The following is a 24,487-nucleotide window of genomic DNA, read 5'->3' as shown; positions in this document are numbered from 1 at the left end:
TGTGTTGTACTGAAATAGTGACTTATTTTTTTATAGATATATATATATATATATATATATATATATATAATTTCTGTTTTCTGTATTAGGCTTTTTCTAATTTGTAATGAGATATAATTCCAAAGTTTAGATATTCAGATCAATTACAGTGAGTCACCAAAGTGACTATAAGGTTTGCCTAGATACAGTATGTGCTGCTGTCAAGCTTTAAATGATCTGGAAGGGGATATAACTCTGAACAAGGCCTAGTAGTGAAAGATATGTATTTGGTCATTGCAGTATGCTGTGAATAATCAAGTTGTGTGAGTGGTGATTGTGTAGGTCCACTTTCTCTAAAGCTTGACACTGATGAATCCTGGCAGGAAGATTAGCTGCAAATTTGGCTATCTCCTTGTAAGTTAGTTCTAGCTTGTGGAGTTGAAATTTGATTAAAACTGATGAAGAATACAGAAGGGTAGAGTGTAAGAGAGTGAATTTCTTCATCAAAACATTGTTATTTGTGAGGCACTTACTGTTAAGTATGATTTGACTTTATATAATACTCCTGATTTTTTTTACTTGGTTTGATATAAAATGGAAAAAAAGCAAAGTGGCCTTTAGATATTTCCCTCTTTCTCTCTCAAAATAACTAGTGTTAGTAGAAAAAGTGCAAATTTCCTGCTCTACTGGGGTGGGAGGTGAGTCAAAGGGTAAACCTCATCTTTACCAGCTGTACCGGATACACTGACAGCTGGCAAAACAGGCTGGATAATCTCCGTCTCAGATGCCTGCCACGTCTTTTTAGTCAAAATTATGCTACATTGAAATCTTGTTGAACTTCTCCAGTTTTTAATCCTCAACTTTTCTTGGAAGACCTTCCTATATTTCCTACTCCCCTCATATTTTTTATAGACTGAAGTGTTCAGATTTTCTGCTTATTGGCGGAGAAGCAGCCTAAACAAGAATCAAGCAACTTAGAAGATACAGTCAGAAAAATCATACATTCTACAAAAGCCTTTATACTTTAACTCTCTTTTCTGTTAAATCTCATACAGCGTCTATGATTCTACATATTGCACTCTTCCCCCAAACAAAACATTGAATACAATTCTTGGCAGATCTGCTAGCCAGAAAAGCATTTGGCTTCCACTATGACTGCTCTAACCTAAATGCTCATGTGCAATCTTCGTAATAGTAGTAATCTAAAACAAAACTGCTTCTAATCCAAAAATAAATGAAACACAAATCATCAAGAATGCATTTCTGCAGAAAGGTCAAGCCTTTCCCTGCACTATGACACATCCCCCTTATATATATATACTAATGCTCAAATCTCACTGACTTGCACAAAACAACAGCACACACTTTATAAAGTGTATTTTCTACTCCATTATTTTAGTCTACCTATCAGTGTGATCCCAGCAAGAGGTTCTCTTGTTTAATTCTTGGCTGGAGTGCCTTCTGTGTGGAGTCTGCATGTCCTCCCAGCGGTCGAGTGGCCTCCGAAAGACATGCGTGAATGAGTGTGCCTTCGCTGAAGGTTGGGCGTTGGGTTGGCAACTCGGCACCATAAAAATCTACTGCCAATCATTAGCGGACCAGAATTCCGCTGTGACGACCCCTAATCGGGAAAAGCCGAAAGACAAACAACATCAGTGTGATCCCAGTCTTTGGAGTTACACTACAGGCAATTAGAGGAAACAATACTAGTGCATACGATATCCACACAAATAAACCCAAACATATGATGTAAGGACAACAAACGTCTATGAGCTGTCTTATCAGGACTTAAGGGGGAACTGAGTACTTGACTGTTAACTTTTTTTTGAGGGGGGGGGGATCACTTGCTTTAAAAGCTCCCCAAACTGGATATCAGAACATGAAAACCCACATAATTATAAGAAATTGTATAAAAAATTAGTCATTGATGCCAAGATCTGAAGACCTGGATGTTACTCAGGAACAAGCAAAGCAATCACATTGACAGTCTGTCTAAAGCTGAAAACAAAAAAGAACCAATGAAAGACAAGTATTACTGTTTCTCACATCATATATAACTAAGACAGAGAATGATAGCTCCTAAACTTAAGACAGAGAGCAGAAAATGCATTATCAGAATTAGACATTTCAAGATTTTCTGTAATGCTGAAAATCATTCTAACATGTAAGATGGGTGTCAGAATCACTTCTTTCCAAGAGGCAAGACTCTCCTTACATGCATTGGTGATCAAAGGCAGTGGTGGTATAAGACATAAAAAAAACCTCTAACACAACAAAAAAGGCATACTGGAAGAATGGCAAAATGCAGTGCATCAAGTGAAAAAAATGGATTTAGCACTGGCAAAGGATTCTAAGTAGTTCACAAGCAGGTGCATCCTCTTCTGGAACAGCTCTTGCAAACATTGCTCTTAAAGTTCCTTTCATAAGGTGTTCAAAAACTGATGATGAGTTTACTTATGGGACATAAGAAAATTAAAGCTCAGTTTGTTATCAAAGTTACTGAGTTTGTCCAGCTTTAAACAAATGTCAAGAACTCATTAAAAAAACTCTCTCACTGCTTCTAAGTACAGTTGGAAGGAATTTCTCTCCGTTTAGTGGCATACACACATCTATACTGTACTTCTGAATGTAATTTTCTTTAGTTTGCTTTTGAAGATGGAAACTTTTTGTCTGGACTTCAGTTTGTTTTGGTAGACTGTCTAATTCACTAGCTTTTGGAACACTGCAGATTTGTGGACAATTAAATACATAAGCATCATCTATTACAAGATCAGGTCTCACTTAAATGTAGTTTGTTATACATACATACAGTATATTCTTTTTTGCATAGGCCTAGAAATGCAGCCATGTTAAAGCAGGCCTAGCTCTTCATTTTACATTACATGCACTTTCCATAAGTGCAGTTTCAATAGAAAGGAATATTTCAGTGAAGGATACAAATGAGCTCAGAGAAATAACCGTCAGTCTAAAATACTGACCAAGATAAACATAAAATGTACTAACAGAATGTGTAGTACATTGAGTATAAACCAATCTTGTTTAGATGGTACGAGGCCTAGTGAACAAAGGTTAAAGAGGAGTGGTTTGTTATGTATATTCAGGAGATTAAATACAGAGGTTTGGTACTGATAAGCAGGACGGTCAGTATAGTAAGTTTAATCCAGGTACAGAAATCAGGTCAAATGTCTGGAAGTCCACCAAATATAGAAAACAGTATTAATTCTGTCATTCAGGAGGAAAGAAACAATTCTGAGTACAGAAGCTATGGACAGTATAATTCAGTTTATTTCAGTTTATCAGCACTATTTGAGACAGTAAGACTTGACTTTTGACATCTCCCTCCACACTGTATGCTGCTGCTACTAGATAATAAACCACCATTATCAGACTTAAGTGAATACAGACTTTTATTCTGAAAGGTACAAGAAGATTTGGCACATAAAGGAGAGACTGGCACCTGCTCAGCACAGATGTGGGCAATTAAAAGATAAAGACATTCATTTCCAGTATCATACAGCTCTTTCAGTTCTTCAATACTTAAACAGATAAAATACATTTCTACAGAACCATCATAAATTCCTACAGAATGACAAATATTTTTTTTTATACTTACATTAGCATGCAGTCCCATCTGACGGACCAGAAGAGGAAGATTCTTATCTGACACAATTTTAGCAACACTTGTATCCACTAGTCCTTCTAGATCTAAAGTAAAGATGACAGAATTTTGTTTAACCACATTTTGAAACAAAAAAAAAAAACGTATGTACTGCTGATGAAGAAATGCACATTCATGAACACCGTGTCCTGAAACAGCAACAATGGATTAATGATCAGTTTGAAAAAAAATTAAGCAACTGAAAAATATAGAATATGGAAAACTAAAGTTACATACTTGCCATGAGGCTAGATCTTCATGATCTACACCCACCCTCTTCAGTGCCAGGACCGGTAGCTGTAGGCAGCAGTCATCTTGGAATCAAAGTTCTCTGAAGAACAAATGCCTCCCCTCATTCCTATAGCGCATCACACTTCTCAACATCAATTTGGCCTCTCCCAGACCCTCATTAAGCATTTTGGCTATGACATTACTACACAAGCCTCAGGTATAATTGGCCAGGTCTTTCCATATGGCCCTAAAAAGGAATGAGGGAGAAGGCTGGCTGGTATTTTGAGGTAGATGGATGGGAATCATGAGGATCTAACTTTCTGGTAGATACACACTGTTTATATCCTACATGGATTTAGTCTGTCCAGGGCAACATCAGAAAAGTGTTGTCAGCTACTGGTTTTAGGTGGACTCATGACAAAATATCTCAAAGGATACTGGCTGTGATGATCGACCTAGATTTCGAGATCACATCCATTTTACAGTGTCTTGCAAAAGTGTGCACCAAAGCCCAAGCTGCAGCTGCATAAATGCCATCAACAGATGAATTCGCAAAAGGAGCTAAGGAAGTGAATACTACCTTTGCAGAATGGGGCTTATTTTTCACTAATCGGAGATTTACTGCATTTTGTAGAGCAAAAAGTACAGCATTCTGATATCCACCTGGACAGAGTGAACACAAACACTTTTAGTCAATTTTGTGAGAGGTAAAGAAAGGAAAACGCTGATCATCCTGCAGATCATATTTGGCTTCTTTCTCTGGCTATATTTAGTTATCATGTGCATCTATATAAATGGTGAGCTATGAACATCAAAGACAATGCAGCCTGCATTCTCCTTTGTTTAAAACTGCAGGAAGAATATAGGTATGTTGATGGACTATGATAAGGTTAATTCTGAAGTAACGTTTTGGCATAAATGTCAGATTAGTATACAAACATACTCTGTCTTTACATAAACTGATAAGCAGGGAGTTTGACAACACAGTTTGTAGTTAAGATACCCTTCTGGCAAAAGTAAAAGCCAGTAAGGACATGGTCTTCCAAGCCAAGAATTTAAAGCTGCACTATCCAACAGTTTCAATGATGGCAGAATTAGTTCTTCTAGTACAAACCTCAAGGTTGCACAGAGGTGTGGGCCCTATGAGATGGGTTCTCAAGATGGTACCTCTTAAAAAAACTTTTCTCACACTAAAGGATGTTAGAGATGATGGCTTTGGTTCCTGATGAAATTTAGGGATGGCAGCCAAGCAGACCTCCATAGATGAATATCAACCATGTCAGCTAGGAACTAAAGGAACCATGGGCAGTGAGGCCAAAATAAGTATCAACTCCCTGCATAGAAAACTTTACACATTTACTTTAGCATGCCATTCTAGAAAAGCATTTTTTGGCTGCTGTAAGAATAAGGATCATAGTGGATGGGTATGCTGGGTACCTGGACAGTAATGGACTTCAGGAAACTATACAATCAATCTGAGGAACTGAAGGACTTGATGAGGTTTGCCAAATGGATGTGTCAACAGTTCTTTGTATATTTTAATAAAAATGGCTTTTTCATAAGGAATACCCACAGAAGCAGGAACAACACAATGTTAGAAATGGGTTATGAGAATGTCCTTGAGCTTGTGCAGTTTGACTTTCTGTAGAAATGTTATGATGAGGGAACTAGGAGGAATGTATATAGGAGACCCGAAGACCACTTTGGGGCTACAGCATCCCACAGAGTATATCCCAGAGGGGAAATTAGGGAAAAAAGTTGCTGTACCTGCCACTGGTAAGGGATGCAAACAAGTCACAGTTTGGCTCACCGTAACAGTGAAATAACACAATGACCATCCACTGACTTAAGTAACCACTCATAAAGCATCAGAAAGCACCAACTAAGTTTATCTGTAAGACAATTGGTCTGTCACAGGATGTATGTATACGAAAGCTATGGGCTGACATGGCCCATTCAAATAACTTCATAGCCTCCTGACATAAGGGGTACGAACAGTTTCCCTCCATTTTTTGTTTATATACTACACTATCACCATGTTGTCATAGCAGATGGCAATTGCACCTTTGAGGAGGATGTCCTGAAGAGCCAATAAAAAAATGAGGACTACCTCACCTCTAAAACACTTGTGCATATGCTTTGATCTTTTTCCATTCCCTTGGGACAACTGAGAGACCAAAAGGATTATCTATGAATTGATAATTACTGTCCCTACGCAAATGTGCAGGAAAGTACAGTTGTGTACACTTACCATAAATGTAGATGTTCGAGTGTATTCACTGTTGCAGTCATTACATTTGGGTAATCTGCTGGGAGGTTGCCCTCAGTCAGCCTGATTAACAAAGTCTTGGATCCTATGTCGGATGCTATCCCTTCTTCAATGATGTCAGGGGTATAAAACATGCAGCCGACGTCATTACCTCAGTTTTTCTTGCCCCAGATGTCAGGTGCCCCCCGAATGGGGAGCAAAATATAATTTCAATTACAGCAATATACCTCCAACCAAAAGCAAATACACCAAAAAGGCTTTTAAGCATAGTAACAGAAAGTAGAGGTATAGTCAGAGAAAAACAGGGGGCTGGAGGGAGGGTAAAGTACAGTTGTGTACACTTACCATAAATGTAGATGTTCGAGTCTATTCACTGTTGCAGTCATTACATTTGGGTAATCCTGCTGGCAGGTTGCCCTCAGTCAGCCTGAATTCCAAAGTCTTGGGTCCTGTGTCGGCTGCTGTCGCCCCTTCCCTGACGTCAGGTCATCAGGGGTATAAAACAAGCAGCCAACGCCATTTTCTTTAGTTTTTCTTGCCCCAAATGTCAGGTGGCCCCTAAAAGGGTAGCCAAAATTTATACGTATATATAAAATTACATGCAGCAATATAAACTTTACCTTCATCTACAAGCAAATACACCACATAGGTTGTATAATCAGAAAAGGAAAGATAGGTTCCATCAGAAGAAAAGAGGGATGGTGGGTGGGTAACCTGGACTGCAACAGTGAATACACTCGAACATCTACATTTATGGTAAGTGTACACAAGTGTACTATGTTCTTCGTATTTCACTGTTGCAGTCATTACATTTGGGTAGAGTCCCAAAGCTATGGTAGGGAGCCTGGTGCTAAACAGCATTAGGAGCGGCTATGAGGCCCTGCAGAACTGCAGTGGCAAAGCCTGCCCTGGATTTAGAGTACAGTGGCAGATGATAGTGCTTTGTAAAGGTGTGCACTGAACTCCAAGTAGCCGCCTCTAAAATGTCCTTGGTTGGTACTCCCCTGAGGAAGGCTGCTGAAGTGGCTGCAGCTCTGGTGGAATGTGGCCTAATGCCCTTAGGCATGGTTTGCCATGGTGTAAGTAGCAGAAACTAATACAATGGCCTATCCACTTTGAAATAGTTTGCTTTGAGATGGCCTTTCCTTGTGATCCTGCAGCATATGCCACTAGTAATTGCTCTGTCTTCCTGAAAACTTTGGTTTTGTCCAAGTAGAATCTAAGCTAAACGTATGTCAAAGAATGCAGAATTCTCTCCCCCTTGTTCTGTGGATTTGGATACAAAGTTGGCAGATGAATGGTTTGGTTAAGAGCCACACTGGACATCACTTTAGGCATAAATGTTGGGTTTGTCCTCAGGGAAACCCTGTCTGGATAAAAAATTATAAAAGGTTCCACAGCCATGAGTACCAGCAGCTCTGAAACTCGTCTTGTAGAAGTTATTGTTGGGAGCAGAGCTGTTTTCCAAGATAAAAATTTTTATATCAGCAGTAGCAGCTGGCTCAAAAGGAGGTCCCATGCAGGCATTGGTGATCTCCTTGAAGGCCTTACATTTTTGGCTCCTCTGAGGTACTGTTTTAATAAGGGATGAGAAAAGATTGGTGGCTCTGCATTGTAATGAGCCAAAATGGCAGAGGCATGAATTTTAATAGATGAGAAAGATAGGCCTTTGTGTCCAGCATCTGAGTTAAGTAGTGCAAAATCTGAGGAATATTTGGCACAGCTGTGTCTGTCCCTTGTACCTGGTTCCAAGCACAGAATCTCTTCCATTTTCCAGCATAGGATTTTCTAGTACTAGGCCTTCTGTCTTCCAAGATGACATCCATCAAAGCTTTACTGAGAGGTGTGTTTTGCATGACTACATTATCTGCCATGCTGCCAGGTTTAAAGTCCTGAGTTGGCTGTGCAGGATCGGATTGTTTTGCTGGGACAGTAGATGAGATACTTGAGGTAAGGTCCAAGCTGGGCATTGAGACAAGCTCCTTAGTATTGGGTACCAGTACTGGCGGGGCCAGTCTGAGGCAAACAGTATCATCTTTGGCTTCTCCTGTCTGACCTTTAGGAGTACCTTGGGGAGGAGAGGCAGAGGGGGAAAGGCATATACGGATAGGTTTTTCCAGCTGAAAGATAGGGCGTCCACTTTCCATGCTTGTTTGTGATAAATCCTTGTGCAGAATCTTTTTAGTTGGTAGTTGTGAGGGGAGGCAAATAGATCTATGTCCGGGAATCCCCATTTGCTTGTTATCATGCTGAAGACTTGTGGATCCAGCTGCCACTCGTGGGGATCCATGAGGTTTCTGCTTAGTTCATCTGCCAGAGTATTATTCGTTCTTGGCAGGAATTGTACTTGCAGATGTACTTGGTAAGCCAATGCTGTGTCCCACAAAGTCATGGCTAGTCTGCAAAGGGGGTAAGAATGTGTGCCCCCCTGCTTGTTTATATACCACACGACCGTGGTGTTGTCTGTCTTTATCAGTAGTTGTCCTGGATGAATTAGGTCCTTGAAGGCTGTCAAAGCATTTTGAACAGCTAGCATATCTTTTTGATTAATATGTAGATGCATTTGGTTTGAGGTCCATGTGCCCTGAATGCATCTTCCTGCCATGTGGGCCCCCCAGACATAATCTGATGCATCCGTTGTTAGTGTCTGCCTGGCTGGGGGTAATGTGAATGGCTGTCCCTTGTTTTGGTGACAAGCCTTTGCCCACCATCGAAACTCCTGTTGCAGGCAGGGAATGAGAGTAATCATAGTTTCCAGGCTGTGGCAATGTTGAGTCCAAACACTTTTTAGGTACCATTGAAGTTTCCTCAAATGCAGTCTTGCATATGGTATTAGTAGGATGCAGGATGCCATGAAGCCCAAAGCCTGCAGAATTTTTCTTGCAGATAACTGGGCCTTTGTTGCTAACATTCTGAAATAGGTAGTCAGTTGCCTTTATTTGTCTGGCGTGAGATAAGCCATCTGGGCAGTTGTATTTAAGCTTGCACCCAGGAATATTATCTCTTGAGAGGGTACTAGTTTTGATTTCTTTTCGTTGACTGTGTACCCTATGCATGTTAGAAGTCTTTTCACAAACGCCAGATGCTGTAGTAGAATGTCCTTGTTCTCTGCTTGAACTAGACAGTCGTCCAAGTAAGGATATATTTGTATTCCTCTGTCTGCAAAATGCAATTACTGGTGCCAGGCACTTTGCAAAGACCCTGGGCACAGTAGATAAGCCAAAGGGCAGTGCAGAGAATTGGTAATGCATTGATCCAGCCTTGAATCTGAGGGTATCTTCTGCAAATTGCTGGAACCTGTGTTCTGACAGACTGCCTTACATACTATCTGCAATTATACAGAGCTGAGTATATATTTTTTTGGTTATAGAGTTTGTTGCTTAGATCTGTGTTGAAACTGTTGTCTCACTGTTCTGAGACTGATCGGCAAATATACAGAGCTGAGAATATTTTTTTGGTTTTAAAGTTTGTACTGTTAGTTTTTGCTTAGATCTCTGTTGAAACTGTTTTGTCCCACCCACCCTCCCTATTTTTGGTTTGTAGTTTAAATTTGGTGGCTTTTGCAAGGGACACTCCCCCGTCCCATCTCGTTACCACATTCTACCTAATAAACTCTTTCTGCACTTGCTTTTAGTCCTTTTTAATTTAATTACATTTTTTAAACTGTGTTTGGTCTAATATTGCTGCATACTCCAGTGTGCTAGCTTGCACTGCATGTGAATTGTTTTTTACTACTGTTTTTGCTACTTTTCTGTAAAAAAACTGTAAGCCTGTTTCCTACCTTTCCTGTAACTAGTGTTCCAGATACAGATTTGCTGTATCCAGGACTGTATGTAAGCTTCTGAGTCCCCCAAGCCTTTCTGTGTTGGAGGGAAGCCTTCTAGCTTATCAGTGGGAGTGGTAAGCACTAGGTCACCTGTCTACCACATAAGTAGTGGTTCTGGCCCAGCATTTGTAGTTATTGGCCGTTTGGGCAATCTCTTCCATCTCTCTCAACTTTTTGATTTGAAAGCCTGTATTTGCACTTGTTTCTGTCCTGTAACTCATCCAGTGCAGATAAAGATTCTTAGTTTTAGCACTTAAATTTGCTTGTTCATACTCAGCACTTGTTCAGAACTTGTAAGCACTAAATAAGCTACTAATTACTATAGCACTCTATCTTCCTCAATACCTAGAGGAAAATAGTTTTTGTACTTACTTTTCTCACTTGCTTAGAGAAAAACAGCTCTTGTACTCACTTTCCTCACTTATCTAGAGGAAAAACCCTGCAACTCTCTTTTTGCGCGGTCTTGCGCACAGAGCAGTGTCGGGCAGCGCCGGTTAGCTGGGGTATACTATTCCCAGCCCAACAAAGTCTGCTCTGTAAATTTTCCCTTAGAACTAGGCAAGCCTCAACTCAAGTGCTTCAAATCAGTTGCTCTTATTGCAGCACTTGCAAAACAGAAATCAGCACTTGTCATAATCTCCTAGACAGCACTATTATTCTCCAAATTTCCTAGACAGCACTACTATAATATAGCATAAGACCCTCAATTGTCCGCAGGACTTAAGTTCAATTTACTCTTCAAAGCATGTCCAGAGGTCAGCTTCAGGTGTACTCTCCAGTTCATCTGGTGGAATTGGGCATCCTGAGGCAATGTCACAACTGCCTCATGTATACAGACAACCCTCTCCTCTTACCTCTAGACACAAACACTCGTGAGAGATGCAAATACACAGCCAGACTGGAGGCTAAGCGCTCTCAACCCATGACTGTAATAGACAGTTAAGAGGATAAGGGACACACTTGCATCACACCACCTGTCACACATGAATCTACAAAACAAGCACCGGCAAAACATACGCATAAATACACAAAAACATATTCGGAGGCACTAGGTACCAATCTGAAAAAGAAACAGTGCCCTCCAAAGCAGACAAGCAAGCAACCTGCACCCCCAAACACAAGCCAGAAAACACATAATTCACCTCAGCAGTGTGCCTCACAACAGTTCTTAAGGCAAAACACCATACCTAACACGCTAGTAATAGGAGACTCTATAGTAAGGCACACGGGGATGTTCCACTCACCAGGCTGAACAAGGAGAAGGTTACTGTCAGCTGCCTGTCGGGTGCTCGGATCCGCCACATAACACAGGCACTTGGGTCACTCCAGAACAAGTACAAGTATGACTCTGTTATTGTACATGTTGGTGTGAATGATCTAAGATGTACCTCCCTGGACTACATGAAGAGAGACAGTGAGGAGCTCTCTGATCATGTAGCCCAAGCTGGTATGACCCTGACCTTGAGTAGCATACTACCTTCACCTAGAATGATACCACAATACAAAGACAAAATGATCAATTTCAACAACTGGCTAAGCTTCTGGTGTCATTCTAAGGGGATCCAGTGTCTGTCTGCCTGGGATGACATGATAGACAAGCCTCGCTGTTTTGCCAGAGATAGGTTGCACCTGTCACCCCTAGGTTTTCAAATACTGGCCAAGGCTCTTGCCGTCCCCATAGTGCCTTTTTTAGGCAAGGCTCAAAGGACAAACCAACCACCATAACCAGCACAAGTAACCAAAAACTAAGGGTAATGCTACTCAACGCCAGAAGTCTCAACCTCAAAATGCACACACTCGAGGCTCTCCTCAGCATGGAGAAAATCGATGTTTGTGCAGTGATGGAAACCTGATTCAAGGCTCAAGAGAGCACCCCACCACTGCCAGGTTACAATTCATATCATACCTTCCGGTCTCAGTTACCGGATCGCAGTACAAAGGGAGGAGGTGTATCCATATTCATCAAGGATACCCATATCTCCAGGTTAGTAGCGCAGCATGATGCCCCAAAGATCATCCATGCGAAACTATCAGCAGGCAAAACCACATTTCAAGTCGTAGCCGGTTATAGATCATCCACCATGTCCCAAGATGCTCACTCTGCATTCCTTGAGACATTGGAAAATATAAAGGTCGTACCCAACACCATAATCTTGGGTGATTTCAACTACCCTGGTATAGACTGGGCAAACTACCAATGTTCCAACTCCTATGCTCAGCGATTCATAGAATTTATAAATTCAAATGCCCTTGAACAACTAGTATGTTCCCCCACTAGAGGGGGCAACATATTGGATTTAATCTTCACAAATATGGGCGCCCATTGTACCACACCCGTTATCACTCCCTCCTCGGTCAGATCCGACCATAAACTGATAACCCTGGACATCCTCACCCCTCCACCTCCCCCAGTCAAAGAAACCATTGTAAAAAACCTTTCCAAAGCAAACTTCAAACTACTTGCATCCAAAGTGGAAAGCTTCACTATTCCCTTGCAGAAGGATAATGATATCCAGGATACGGAATCCTACACCAAGGCACTCTATATGCATCTTCAGGATTGCATGGACCGTGCTATCCCAAATAAAACAAAGACTCCTTCCTCAAACAAGAAGAAACCAGTCTGGTGGACCCTGGCCATAAGCAAACTTTACAATAAAAGGAGGAGACTTATACAAAAAAAGGCCAAATCTCAAGTAGAAAAATCATCCCTGATCAGCATTAGTAAGAAATTGAGGGCCCTCATCAAGTCAACTAAAGCTAATTTTGAAAAGAAAGTTGCCAAGGATAACCATAAGGCCTTCTATGGCTACATCAAAAACCTAAATGACAACGCTCAGGTCTGTTCTGAGCTAGTACAAAATGGAACAAAATACACTGACACTTCTGACATTGCCAACATCTTGGCTGGCAAGTTCAGTGCAAATGTCTCCCTCACCACCTACAGGGCCTATTACTATTCCAGAGGATTGTGTAAGTCCAATTATTACTGATATGTTGGTTAACAAGGCTCTATCTAAAGCTAAAAACACCACCTCCATGGGACCAGATGGTGTCCCAGGCTGTGTTATACGCGAGCTCCAAAAGGAATTAACCCCGCATCTTAATACCCTGTTCAGTCTAAGCCTCTCCACAGGATATGTGCCCATAGAATGGCGCACGGCAACGGTGGTCCCGCTACACAAGGGTGGGGCCACAACTGACCCTGGGAACTACCGACCAATAAGCCTGACCAGTCTGATCTATAAGGCTATGGAGCGAATCATTATGGAACTCATAAATGGAGAGATTGGGAACCTCCAGTCGCTGGACCCCACACAGTTCGGCTTCGTCAGATCATGCCTCCTGAACCTGGTGGATTTCTCTGAGACAGTTACTCAGGCTATAGATAAGGGAAAGGAGGTACACACGGCTTACCTTGACCTTGCTACAGCATTTGACCCCATTCCCCATTCAGGTATTATTGATAAGCTCACCAGCCTAGGCATAAAACCCTTACGTCACAAGATGGATCGCAAACTGGCTCTCAGACAGATCCCATAAAGTCCGAATCCAGACCAGTAACGAGTGGTGTGCCTCAGGTCTCTGTCCTGGGCACATACTTCTCAGAAGTGCAGGCAAGCACAGAAGGGCTGTGGCTGACTAAGTTTGCGGATGACTGCAAACTGGGTGCTATAACAGAGTCTCCAGCCGACATGGAGATCCTCTAGAAGGGCCTAAATGAGACTGATGCATGGTGTCAATGCCATGGTCTCAAGCTAAATGCAAAAAAATGCATAGTAATCCCCTTTGGAAAAAACAGAGTATCCGCAAATTACAACATAGGAGGTAATCCCCTGAAATCTGAAGAAGAAATAAGGGATCTAGGGACCCAAGTAGATAGTCAGCTTTTCTTTGATAACCATGTTGCCAAAGTGGTTAGAAAATCCTTCTATGTGACCCATCTGATCACGAAAGGGTTCGCATCAAGATCTAAGGATATAATGGTGCCCCTCTACTCTTCCCTCATCAGACCCATTATTGAGTACAATGCACCAATTGGACCACAGAGGTACCTAACCAAGAGGATTACTGGCCTCAAACAGTTGCCCTATGCAGCACGATTGAAAAAGCTGAGACTGTTCTTTGTTGTATACCGCTTTCTCAGAGGCGATCTCTGTCTAACGTACAGAGCCATGTTCAACCCAGAATTGTTGAACATGCTCTATCTTAGCAAAACCAAATCTACTCGAGCTACACGCTCTAGGGATATAAACCTCAACACAACAATGAATAGAACATGCTGGAGGGATAGATTCCCTTCGCAGAGACTTCCCTTACTATGGAATAGGGTCCCGATCTACATAAGACAGAGCCCCTCACTATCACTCTTCAAGAGGAACCTTGTTGAGTGGATGGGTAACAGAAAGTTCACACCGGGGATCACCCCAACAGCACTACTAGATAGGGGCCAAGGGTACTAGCTGCTAGTACAAGGGTCTAGGGAACTACTAAAGGGGCGGTGAATTCCGCACAACGTGGCTGGGCTAATATATGCCTTCGGGCAGATAGCCCAGTACCAACCTATGAACCTATATTTGTCTGATTGGGACATGCAGGTATGCCTCTTTTAGGTCTAAAGTCACAAGCCAAGCGTTCTTGCCCAGCATGGGCAGAAGCTGTTGCAAAGTCAACATTTTGAATTCTGGTATATCCGGGAATGTGTTCAGAATACATAGGTCCAGTATTGGCCTTGTCCTTTCTGGGTACCAAGAACAGTCGAGTAAAATCCTTGTCCCCGCTCTTGCTCTGGCACTTGTTGAATGGCCCCCATTGTCCATGAGGGATGAGACTTGTTTTTGTGTCTCTGCCCATTGATTTTTTGGCAGATCTGGCCAGCTGTTTGCCTTTGGCAGGGGATGGAAATGGAACTTGTAGCCTTGTGACACAATATTTAGAACCCATTTGTCCTGGGTTATAATGTGCCAATTTTGAAAAAAAAGTGCTAATTTTCCCCCTAAGGGTGCTGCCAGGAAATAAGTGCTTGGTGCAGGCAGGGGGAAGTCATTGGGACTGTTTCCTGTAAGGTTGTGATTTGTCTTCTCCACTTTTGGAGGTAGAAGCACCCCATTGCTTTGAACTGTATGAACCTTGTGCCTGGGATCTTCCTCTAGGGCATCTGGATCTGCCCCTTTGAGGTCTGTATCACACAGGAAAGGACCATTTCTTTGTAGGCCAGTGTCTGCTAAACCTAGATGGCTGTACTTGTAAAAAATCTTTGACGGTTTGCATAGATTTAGCTTTGTCTCCATTTTCTTTAAGACCAAACAAAGTATCATGCTGTAAAGGTGCATCTAATAATTTAATTTTGACATGATCAGGGAGATTTTGTTCCTTTAACCAAGCATGCCTACTAATTACAGAACCCGTAACTGCGACCCTGCAGGAGGCCTCTAGAGAATCAAACCCACATTGCAAAGTATGTTTTCCAACTTGTTCAGCTGCATGCAATACATCCTGCATTTCCTTGTTTTCTGCACATTCAGAATTTAATAACATTTTCTGTTTAAGCAATGCCATGACATGTTGCTGATATTTAAGCATATGAAATTGACAGTTTAAGGCCCTTATAGCCAAGGTAGCAGATGTGTAAACCTTTTTTCCCCATCTATCCAGTGCCCTTGAATCTCTGTCAGAGGGGGTAGGGTTTTTTGCAGCAGAAGCCTTAACCCCTTTAGGACCCTGTGAAATAGTTTCTGGGTCTGCAGCAGGGCTTTTGAAAAGGAATTTATGAGAGTCAGGAACCCTGTAATATCTCTCAGGCTTAACAGGAGCGGGAGGTAAGGAGTCAGGGGTCAGACTTGACTCTTAAAACACATCATCTACAATGTCTAACACAGGTGGAATGGCTAAAGGCCTGTGTTGGGGTAGTAAAAAAAAGTCCCCGAGCCTCTTTTTAGATTCTGAAAAATCTTGGCTCTCCCAGTGGAAATGCTCCTTTCATGGTATGCAAGGTTCCTCCAAAAGAATAGTCCTCTGGAGGAGAAGCTGACGGAATAGATTCTTCAGCATCAGAATCCTCATGGGGGAATAGAATATTCCTGGTCAGAAGAGGAATCAGAATAAATAGAAACCTGATCTGAAGATTCATAGTCTGTCTCTTGCCTAGACCTCTTATCAGGAGGGGGATGGGAACCCCTGATCAAGGTAATCAAGTCTTCGGCCATTTTGAGCATCTGTTTTTGGGCATGGAGGCCTGTCCACATGGCTCTTGAGTTTGTTTCTTTGTCTTTGCAGGTGCTTTAGTCTTTGCCTTTGAAGCTGAAGTTGGTTTAATGTATAGATGTTTAGGTCTGAATACACCCTCAGAAGCCAGTGCCAGCTCAGCGGCTCTGGACCCATCTGAAGGAAAAGTGTCTGAGGCTCCAATACCATGAGTTTCCAGTGGCATAGCCAACTCCACATGGGAGTCGGTAGAGGCCTGCGACTCTGAAGTAGCGGGCGTCAGGGGCTGCAAAAGCACCTCAATGAGAACAGGTGAACCGGTGACTGGCTTAGGAGAAGCTTCATCATTGGTTTTGGGTCTCGGTTGTCTTTTTCTTTTTCTTTGCGTTTTTTGTGAACTCCGGTAGTCGGATGGATATCCAACAACATTTCAGGATAATTAAACCTACATCCAAAATAGTTTAATGCAAAATCATACTGACGCTTAATAGTTCACTGGTTAAATCTAGCACAAAAGCGACAACATGAAACGTTATGGTCAGGGCCTAGGCAAGGAATACAGTAAGAATGAAAATCCTTATGAGGTATTTGCTTTCCACAAGAAATACAATTAACTTTTTCTGACATCTGTCTGGAGCAAGAAAAAATTTTCCCCAATGGGGTACTTAGCTTTAATGAAGACTTTGGATCTGAAATTCGAACAAGAAAATCTCAGGAGTCGGCCGACCGGCATTTGCGAACTGCTTTTGCTTTGGGCACCGCGTAGCAAGAAAGACTAAAGAAAATGGCGTCAGCTGCTTCTTTTATACCCCTGATGACCTGACGTCAGGGAAGGGGTAACAGCAGCCGACGCAGGACCCAAGACTTTGGAATTCAGGCCGATTGAGGGCAACTTGCCAGCAGGATTACCCAAATGTAATGACTGCAACAGTGAAACACGAAGAACATCCAGGACTGCAACAGTGAATACACTCGAACATCTACATTTATGGTAAGTGTACACAACTGTACTATGTTCTTCGTGCTTCACTGTTGCAGTTATTACATTTGGGTAGATTCCCAAAGCCATGGTTGGGAGGATGGATTTATACAGCATTAGGGCCAGCTATAAGGCCCTGCAACACAGCAGTGGCAAAGCCAGCTCTAGATTTAGAGAAAATTGGTAGATGATAATGCTTGGTAAAAGTATGAACTGAACTCCAGGTAGCAGCTTCTAGAATATCCCTGGTAGGAACACCTCTGAGAAAGGCTGCAGAAGTAGGTGCAGCCCTGGTGGAATGAGATCTGATCCTTGTTCAGATTTTCTTTGAGTTGTAGTTCTGTCCAAGAAGAATCTCAGTTGTCTGTGCACATCCAATGAATACAGAATCCGTTCCCCTTTGTTCTGTGGATTGGGAAAGAAAGTTAGCAAATGAATGGACTGATTAAGAGTCACACTGGATACCACCTTAGGCATGAAGGATGGGTTGGGTCCTGAGTGACACCCTGGGCGCATGAAAGAGGATGAAAGGCTCCACTGCCATAAGGGCCTGTAACTCAGATATCCTTCTAGCTGAAGTGATTGCTAGAAGGAAGGCTGTTTTCCAAGAAAGAAATTTTAAGTCTGCAGTAGCAGCTGGCTCGAAAGGAGACAAAGTGAGTTTCTCCAATACAAAGTTAAGGTCCCAGGCAGGGGTTGGAGCTCTCCTGGGTGGTCTTAGGTTATTGGCCCCTCTGAGGTACTGCTTGAGCAAAGGATGAGAGAAGAGGGGAGGTTCTGTGTTATAATGAGCTGAAATGGCTGAGGTGTGGATTTTAATGGAGGAAAAAGACAGGCCATTGTGAAGCATCTCAGTTAAATATTGTAAAATCTGAGGTAAATTGGGCGCTGCTGTGTTCATTCCTTGAGACTGATTCCAAGCACAGAATCTTTTCCATTTGTCAGCATAAGATTTTCTAGTACTAAGTCTTCTCGCCTCCAAGACGACATCCATCACAGGTTTGCTGAGGGATGCTAAGGGTGAATTTAATTGATCAGCCAAGCTGCAAGGTTCAATGTAGGGAGCTGAGGGTGCAGAATCTGGTTCTTCTGCTGAGACAGTAAGGAAGGTGTCTGAGGCAGGTGCCATGGAGATATTTGTGACACTCTGCGCAGGAGCGGGTACTAGTGTTGGCGTGGCCAGTCTGGAGCAATCAAAATCATTCTTGGTTTGTCCTGTTTGACTTTTAACAGAACTTTGCAGAGTAGAGGCAGAGGGGGAAAGGCTTAGACTGATAGGTTTTTAAAGCTGAAGGACAGAGCATCCACTTTCCAGGCTTTTTTGTGGGGAGTCCTTGTGCAAAATTTGTCCAACTGGTAGTTCTGGGGGGAGGCAAATAGATCTATGTCTGGGCTCCCCCATTTGCTTGTCAACATGTTGAAAATGATTTCTGCTTAGTCCATCTGCCTGTGTATTTAATTTTCCTGGCAGGAATTGAGCTTGTAGGTGCACTTGGTAGCTTAAGGCCATGTTGCACAATGCCATGGCTAGTCTGCAGAGGGGGTAGGAATGTGTATCCCCCTGCTTGTTTATGTACCACATAAAAGGTAGTGTTGTCCGTCTTTACCAATAGTTGTACTGGAAGAATGTAGTCCTTGAAGGCTGTCAGAGCATTCTGTACAGCTAACATTTCTTTTTGATTGATATGTAGGTGGCATTTGATTTGGGTTCCATTTGCCCTGAATGCACTTCCCTGCCAGGTAAGCCCCCCATGCATAATCTGATATGTCTGTAGTTAGGGTTTGGGCGGCAGGGGGTAGTGCGAATGGCAGTCCCTTGTTTTGGTGGCAGGCCTCTGCCCACCATAGGGACTCCAGGCGTAGGCAAGGTATGATAGGAATCATTGTTTCCAGGCTGTGACAATGTTGACTCGATAGACTTTTTAAGTACCACTGAAGTTTCCTCGTATGCAGTCTTGCATATGGAATTAGAAGAATGCAGGAGGCCATGAACCTCATGGCTTGCAGTATTTGTCTTGCAGATAGCAGGGTTTTTGTGGCCACTTGTTTGAAGTAAGTTACCAAATGAATTTGCTTTTCTGGCGTGAGGAAAGCCATCTGGGCAGTTGTATTCAAGCTTGCACCCAGGAATGTAATCTGTTGAGAGGGTACCAGTTGTGATTTCTTTTCATTTATGGTGTACCCTAGACAAGTTAGAACTCTTTTTACAAACACCAGATGATTTAGGAGTATGACCTGGTTTTATGCCTGAATTAGACAATTGTCCAGGTATGGATATATTTCAATATTTCTTAGCCTGCAAAATGCAATTACTGGAGCCAGGTACTTTGTGAATACCCTGGGTGCAGTAGAAAAGCCAAAGGGCAGTGCAGAGAACTGATAATGCAAACAGCCTGCTTTGAAGGGTAGTTATTTTCTGCAAGATTCCCTGATTGGGACTTGCAGGTAAGCTTTGTTTAAATCTAGAGTTGCCAACCAGGCATCTTTGCTTAGCATAGGAAGTAAATGGTGAAGAGTTGCATCTTGAATTTTGGAATGTCCAGAAAGGTGTTTAGAGATGACAGTTCCACAATTGGATGCCATGATTTGTCTTTTCTAGGCAACAGGAAATGCCTGGAATAGAAACCTTGTCCCTTTTCCTCTTCTGGTACCAGTTGAATAGCCCCCCATGTTTAAGAGGGAAAGTACTTGTTTCTGAGCCTCTGCCCACTGATTTGGGGGCAGGTCTAGCCACCCGTTTGGTGTTGGCAACATGTGGAAATGAAATCTGTATCCATGGGACACTATTTAAAACCCATTTGTCCTGGATTATGAGTTCCCAGTTTCTTGCATGAAAAGCAATCTCCCCCCCCAAAGGAGCGGATAAAAGGTAAGTGCTTGGTAATTTTAAAGGAAAGTCATTGAGGCTGTTTACCATGGGGGGGTCGTCTTGTTATTTCCAGATTTGGAAGTGGAGCCCCCCATTGCTTAGGTCTGAGCGCCCCCTGAGACTGAAACCTGGTGCTTTTGATGTGTCTGGATTTGGCTTGAGAGGATCTGGAAGGAGCTGGAAAGGACCAATTCTTGGTAGGCCAGTGCCTACTAAATCTTGGAGGTTGCACTTGTAAGAAATCTTTTACAGTTTGCATAGATTTAGCTTTATCTTACATCTTTTTTAAAACTTCTTCAGCCTTATTGCCAAACAGGCGGTCCTGATTTAAAGGAGCATCCAACAATTTTGCTTTAACATGATGAGGCAGAGATTGCTCCTAAAGCCAAGCATGCCTTCTAAGCACAGACCCAGTAACAGCAGCCCTGCAAGAGGCCCCTAAAGAATCAAAACCACATTGCAAAGTATATTTTCCAACTTGTTCAGCAGAATGCAATAAATCCTGCAAATCTTTATTTTCCACACAGTCAGAAATCAACATCATTTTCTGTTTAAGAAGTCCAATAATACGCTGTTGATATTTTAACATATGAAATTGGCAGTTTAAAGCCCTGATAGCCAAGGTTGCAGAAGTATAAACCTTTTTACCCCATCCATCCAGCGGCCTGGAGTCTCTATCAGAAGGGGTAGGATTTTTAGTAGCGGCCTTAATGTTCTTAGGCCCTTGAGAAATGGTTTCAGGATCTGCCACAGGATTTTTGAAAAGGAACTTGTGGGACTCAGGAACCCTGTAGTATCTGTCTGGTTTGCAAGGAGCTGGAGGCAGGGAATCAGGGGCCATACTGGATTCCGAAAACACATCAACAATGTCTAGTACAGGAGGTATAGCTAAAGGCCTATGCTGAGGTAAAAGAAGAAAATCCCTAAGCCTCTTTTTTGAATCACAGAAATCCTGACTTTCACAGGGGAAATGCTTCCGTAAGGTATGTAAAGTTTCACCAAAAGAGAAATCCTCAGGGGGGGGAAGCAGAGGGAATGGAATCCTCTGCATCAGAATCCTCATAAGTAGGTATGGACAAATCCAGGTCATTAGAAGAGTCAGAAGAAACTGATCAGAAGATTCATAGTCAAGCTCAGGCCTAGGCCTCTTAGAAGGGGGGGGGGGGGTTGACTACCCCTGATTAGAGTAATTAGATCTTCAGCCACTTTGATCATTTGTTTTTTAGGCATAGGGGCCTGAACATGTGGCCTGGGCATCATTTTTTTCCGACATAGATAGAGATTTAAGCCTTACTATTGAAGGTGGAGTTGGTTTGATATGCAAGTCTGTAGGCCTGAATACACCCTCAGAAACCGGTGCCTGCACAGCGGCTCCGGACCCATCCAAGGTAGAGACACCCGCGGGGTCCATAGTTGAAGTATATCGCGGCATACCGGGCTCAGAATGGGTCTCAGTAGAGGCCTGCGAGTCAGAAGTAGCAGGTATCAGGGGCTGCGAAAGTGCCTCTCTGAGTACCGGCGAACTGGCGACTGGCTTAGAGAAGTGTCGTCGGCAGTTGTGGACCTCAACGGCCTGTCTCTGTCTTTACCTTTGCATTTTTTTCAAAATTCCGGTAGTCGGATGGCTAACCGACGTCATTTCAGGGTAATTAAACAGAGAACCGAAATATTTAGAGGCAAAAATGTACCGTCGACGGATAGTGCACCGATTAAATAAAGCACAAAACTGACAGCAAGGTACGTCGTGATCAGGGCCTAGGCAAGGAATGCAATACAGATAAAAATCTTTATGAGGTATTTGCTTTCCACAAGTAATGCAATTATTAACTTTTACTGACATCGGTAAGGAGCAAGAAAAAGTTTCCTCAAATGGGTACTTAGCTTTACGTTGAAGACTTCGGTTCTGAAACTCGAAAACAAAAGTTTCAGGAGTTGGCCGACCGGCACTTGCGAACTGCTTCTGCTTCGGGCACCGCACGGCAAGAAAGACTGAGGTAATGACATCAGCTGTATGTTTTATACCCCTGACGACCCGACGTCATGGAAGAAGGGACAGCAACCGATGCAGGACCCAAGACTTTGTTAATCAGGCTGACTGAGGGCAACCTGCAAGCAGATTACCCAAATGTAATGACTGCAACAGTGAAACACGAAGAACATCTTCCTGGGCACTCTAGGTATTTTGATGTAAAGATAGGCATTCTCCAAGTCCAAGCAGCATATCCAGTTGCATCCCTACAGACACAGAAGGAAATACTGCACAGTAGTCATCCGGATTTTAGATTCTGGTGCAAACTGGTTTATGCCTCTTAAATGGAAGATGGGCTTAATATCGTTAATCTTTTTTGGCATAAAAAGAATTTGGAATAAACCCTAGGCCAGTTTGGCTTTCTGCAGAAATTTTATGATAAAAGGGGACTAAGGGGAATGTATATAGGAGACCCGAAGGCCACTGAGGGGCTAACAGCATCCCACAGAGTATCCCTGATGGGAAATTGAGGAAAAAAAGTTGCTGTATCTGCCACTGGTCAGGGATGCAAACAAATCACACCTTGGTTCACACCCAAACAGTGAAATAACAAGATGAACATCCACTGACTTGAGTGACCATTCATAAAGCATTTAAAAGCACCAACTAAGCTTATCTGTAATACAGCTGGTCTGTCACAAGGGACATATCTATTAGAATGCTATGAGCTGACATGTCCAATTCCCATAACCTTATGGTCTCCTGACATGGTTGTACAAACAGTTTTCTCCATTTTTTGTTTATATACCACACCATCACATATCAGACCAGATGGCAACTGCATCTCTGAAGAGGAGGTCCTGAAGAGTCTATAACAGGAGGAGGATTACCCTCACCTCTAAAACACTTGTGCATGTGCTTTGTTTTTTTTCCATTCCCTTGGGGCAGTTATGAGACCAAAAGGTTTATCTATGAACTGATAATTACTAGCCCTACACAGACATGCAAGAACTTCCTGGGCACTCTGGTTATTTTGATGTAAAGACAGGTATTCTGTAAGTCTAAGCAGCACATCCAGTTGCATCCCTACAGACATCAAAGTATCAGCTGCACAGTAGGCATCTGAAAATTAGGTTTTGGTGCAAACTGGTTTACATCTCTTAAATGGAAGATAGGGTTAATGTCTTTCATCTTTTTGGTATAAAAAGAATTTGGAATAAACTCTAGGCCATTTCTAGTGGAGTGGGACCTTGCATATGGTTCCTTTTTGTAATAAGCGACCTTGACTTTGAATGTCAACCTCTGAAGGGCTGGGATATCAGGATGGGAAAGGAAAACATGGTAAAGTAAAAGGAATTGTGTAGCCACTGGATATGATCCCCTTATCCAGCTGTCCTGTATAATGGACTGCCACACCTGGAGATGGAGGGAAATCTGACCTCCAACTGCTTTCAGAAGGAGAAAGTCAGGCAATTCCTCAAGGATTCTCTGGCTGAATTCTGGGGGGCTGCTACAGCACCCCTGATTCTGGGGAAAACACCTCTACCTCTGTGTTTCTGTGAATTTCTGGCTGACCAATGCTCAAATGGTTGCTGCTGGGTTTTACTTGAGCCATAAATTAAAGTTATGTACTCATCATAACTATGCATCTGTGTCATCCATTTCCGTTCTTCAACTGATGAGTCTTGGAACAGTCCACAGATCTGGCTTGGATGCATTTACTAGACCTTCAGATTCAACTCTTGAAACCCTCCCTTTCCCCATAATGCTCCAGTTACTCTGCAATACCTCAGATCGAGTTTGCTGCCCCAAAACCAAAAGAAAGAACTAACCTCAGGCCAAGAAAGAAAGAAGGCTGGTAGAAAGGACTGGGGCTCAAACATGGAACAGGGTTTCCACAACAACCATAAAGTCCCTCCAAGAAAAAAGGGATGGAGGTTGAGAAGTTGAGGAAGAATGAAAACGGACAACACAGATGCACTTAAATATCAAATGCTGTAATTTTTATTTGTTCCTCAACTGATGACACAGAGTCCCCAACTAAGCTGATCTTGGGTGGCCCTCATGGAAGTATATTACAGAGTACTGCAGGGCCAAAGGGAGCCCTGTTTCCGGAAGTCAAATCCAATTTGTAATGAGCAATAAATGTATACACATTGAACCAAGTTGGTGCTGCACAAATATCAACTGAAGTCCTACACCAGAAAGTGGTTAAAGTCATCATGGACCTGTGAAATGTGCTTTAGGAGGTCTGGTTAAGGACAAACTTTGTTGACTTTAAATGAAGAATATGCAGTCTGTCAACCATCTGGCTAAGGTAACTTCGAAACTGGTCTACCCAATTTGTTAGGGGAGAATGAGAAACAATTGGTCTGTTTTTCTGTCTATGTACATTTAAGAAGTGAAGCATGTATTCACCTTTATTAGGAAAGCTAGGAAAAAAAACAGGCAAATTAATGACTTGGCTAATACTCACCTCCGAGGCTACTTTGTCCAAGAAGAA

The 24,487-nt window shown here is 42.5% G+C and overlaps 1 protein-coding gene across 5 annotated transcripts in view; it reads right to left on the bottom strand.

The window, feature by feature from the left end:
* TSC2 (TSC complex subunit 2) overlaps positions 1–24,487 on the bottom strand; it is a 3,048,576-nt gene that overhangs the window by 170,062 nt on the left and 2,854,027 nt on the right. For all 5 annotated transcript variants that reach the window (XM_044089186.1, XM_044089187.1, XM_044089190.1 and 2 more), the window contains one exon: positions 3,593–3,684. In XM_044089186.1, the coding sequence (XP_043945121.1) occupies positions 3,593–3,684 (92 nt within the window). The remainder of the gene's footprint in view (positions 1–3,592; positions 3,685–24,487) is intronic.

The sequence above is a fragment of the Protopterus annectens genome, chromosome 12.part0, assembly GCF_019279795.1.
Source record: "Protopterus annectens isolate FY-2018-M chromosome 12.part0, PAN1.0, whole genome shotgun sequence".
Classification (NCBI taxonomy): Eukaryota; Metazoa; Chordata; order Ceratodontiformes; family Protopteridae; genus Protopterus; species Protopterus annectens.
This window is presented reverse-complemented; position numbering and strand designations above follow the sequence as displayed.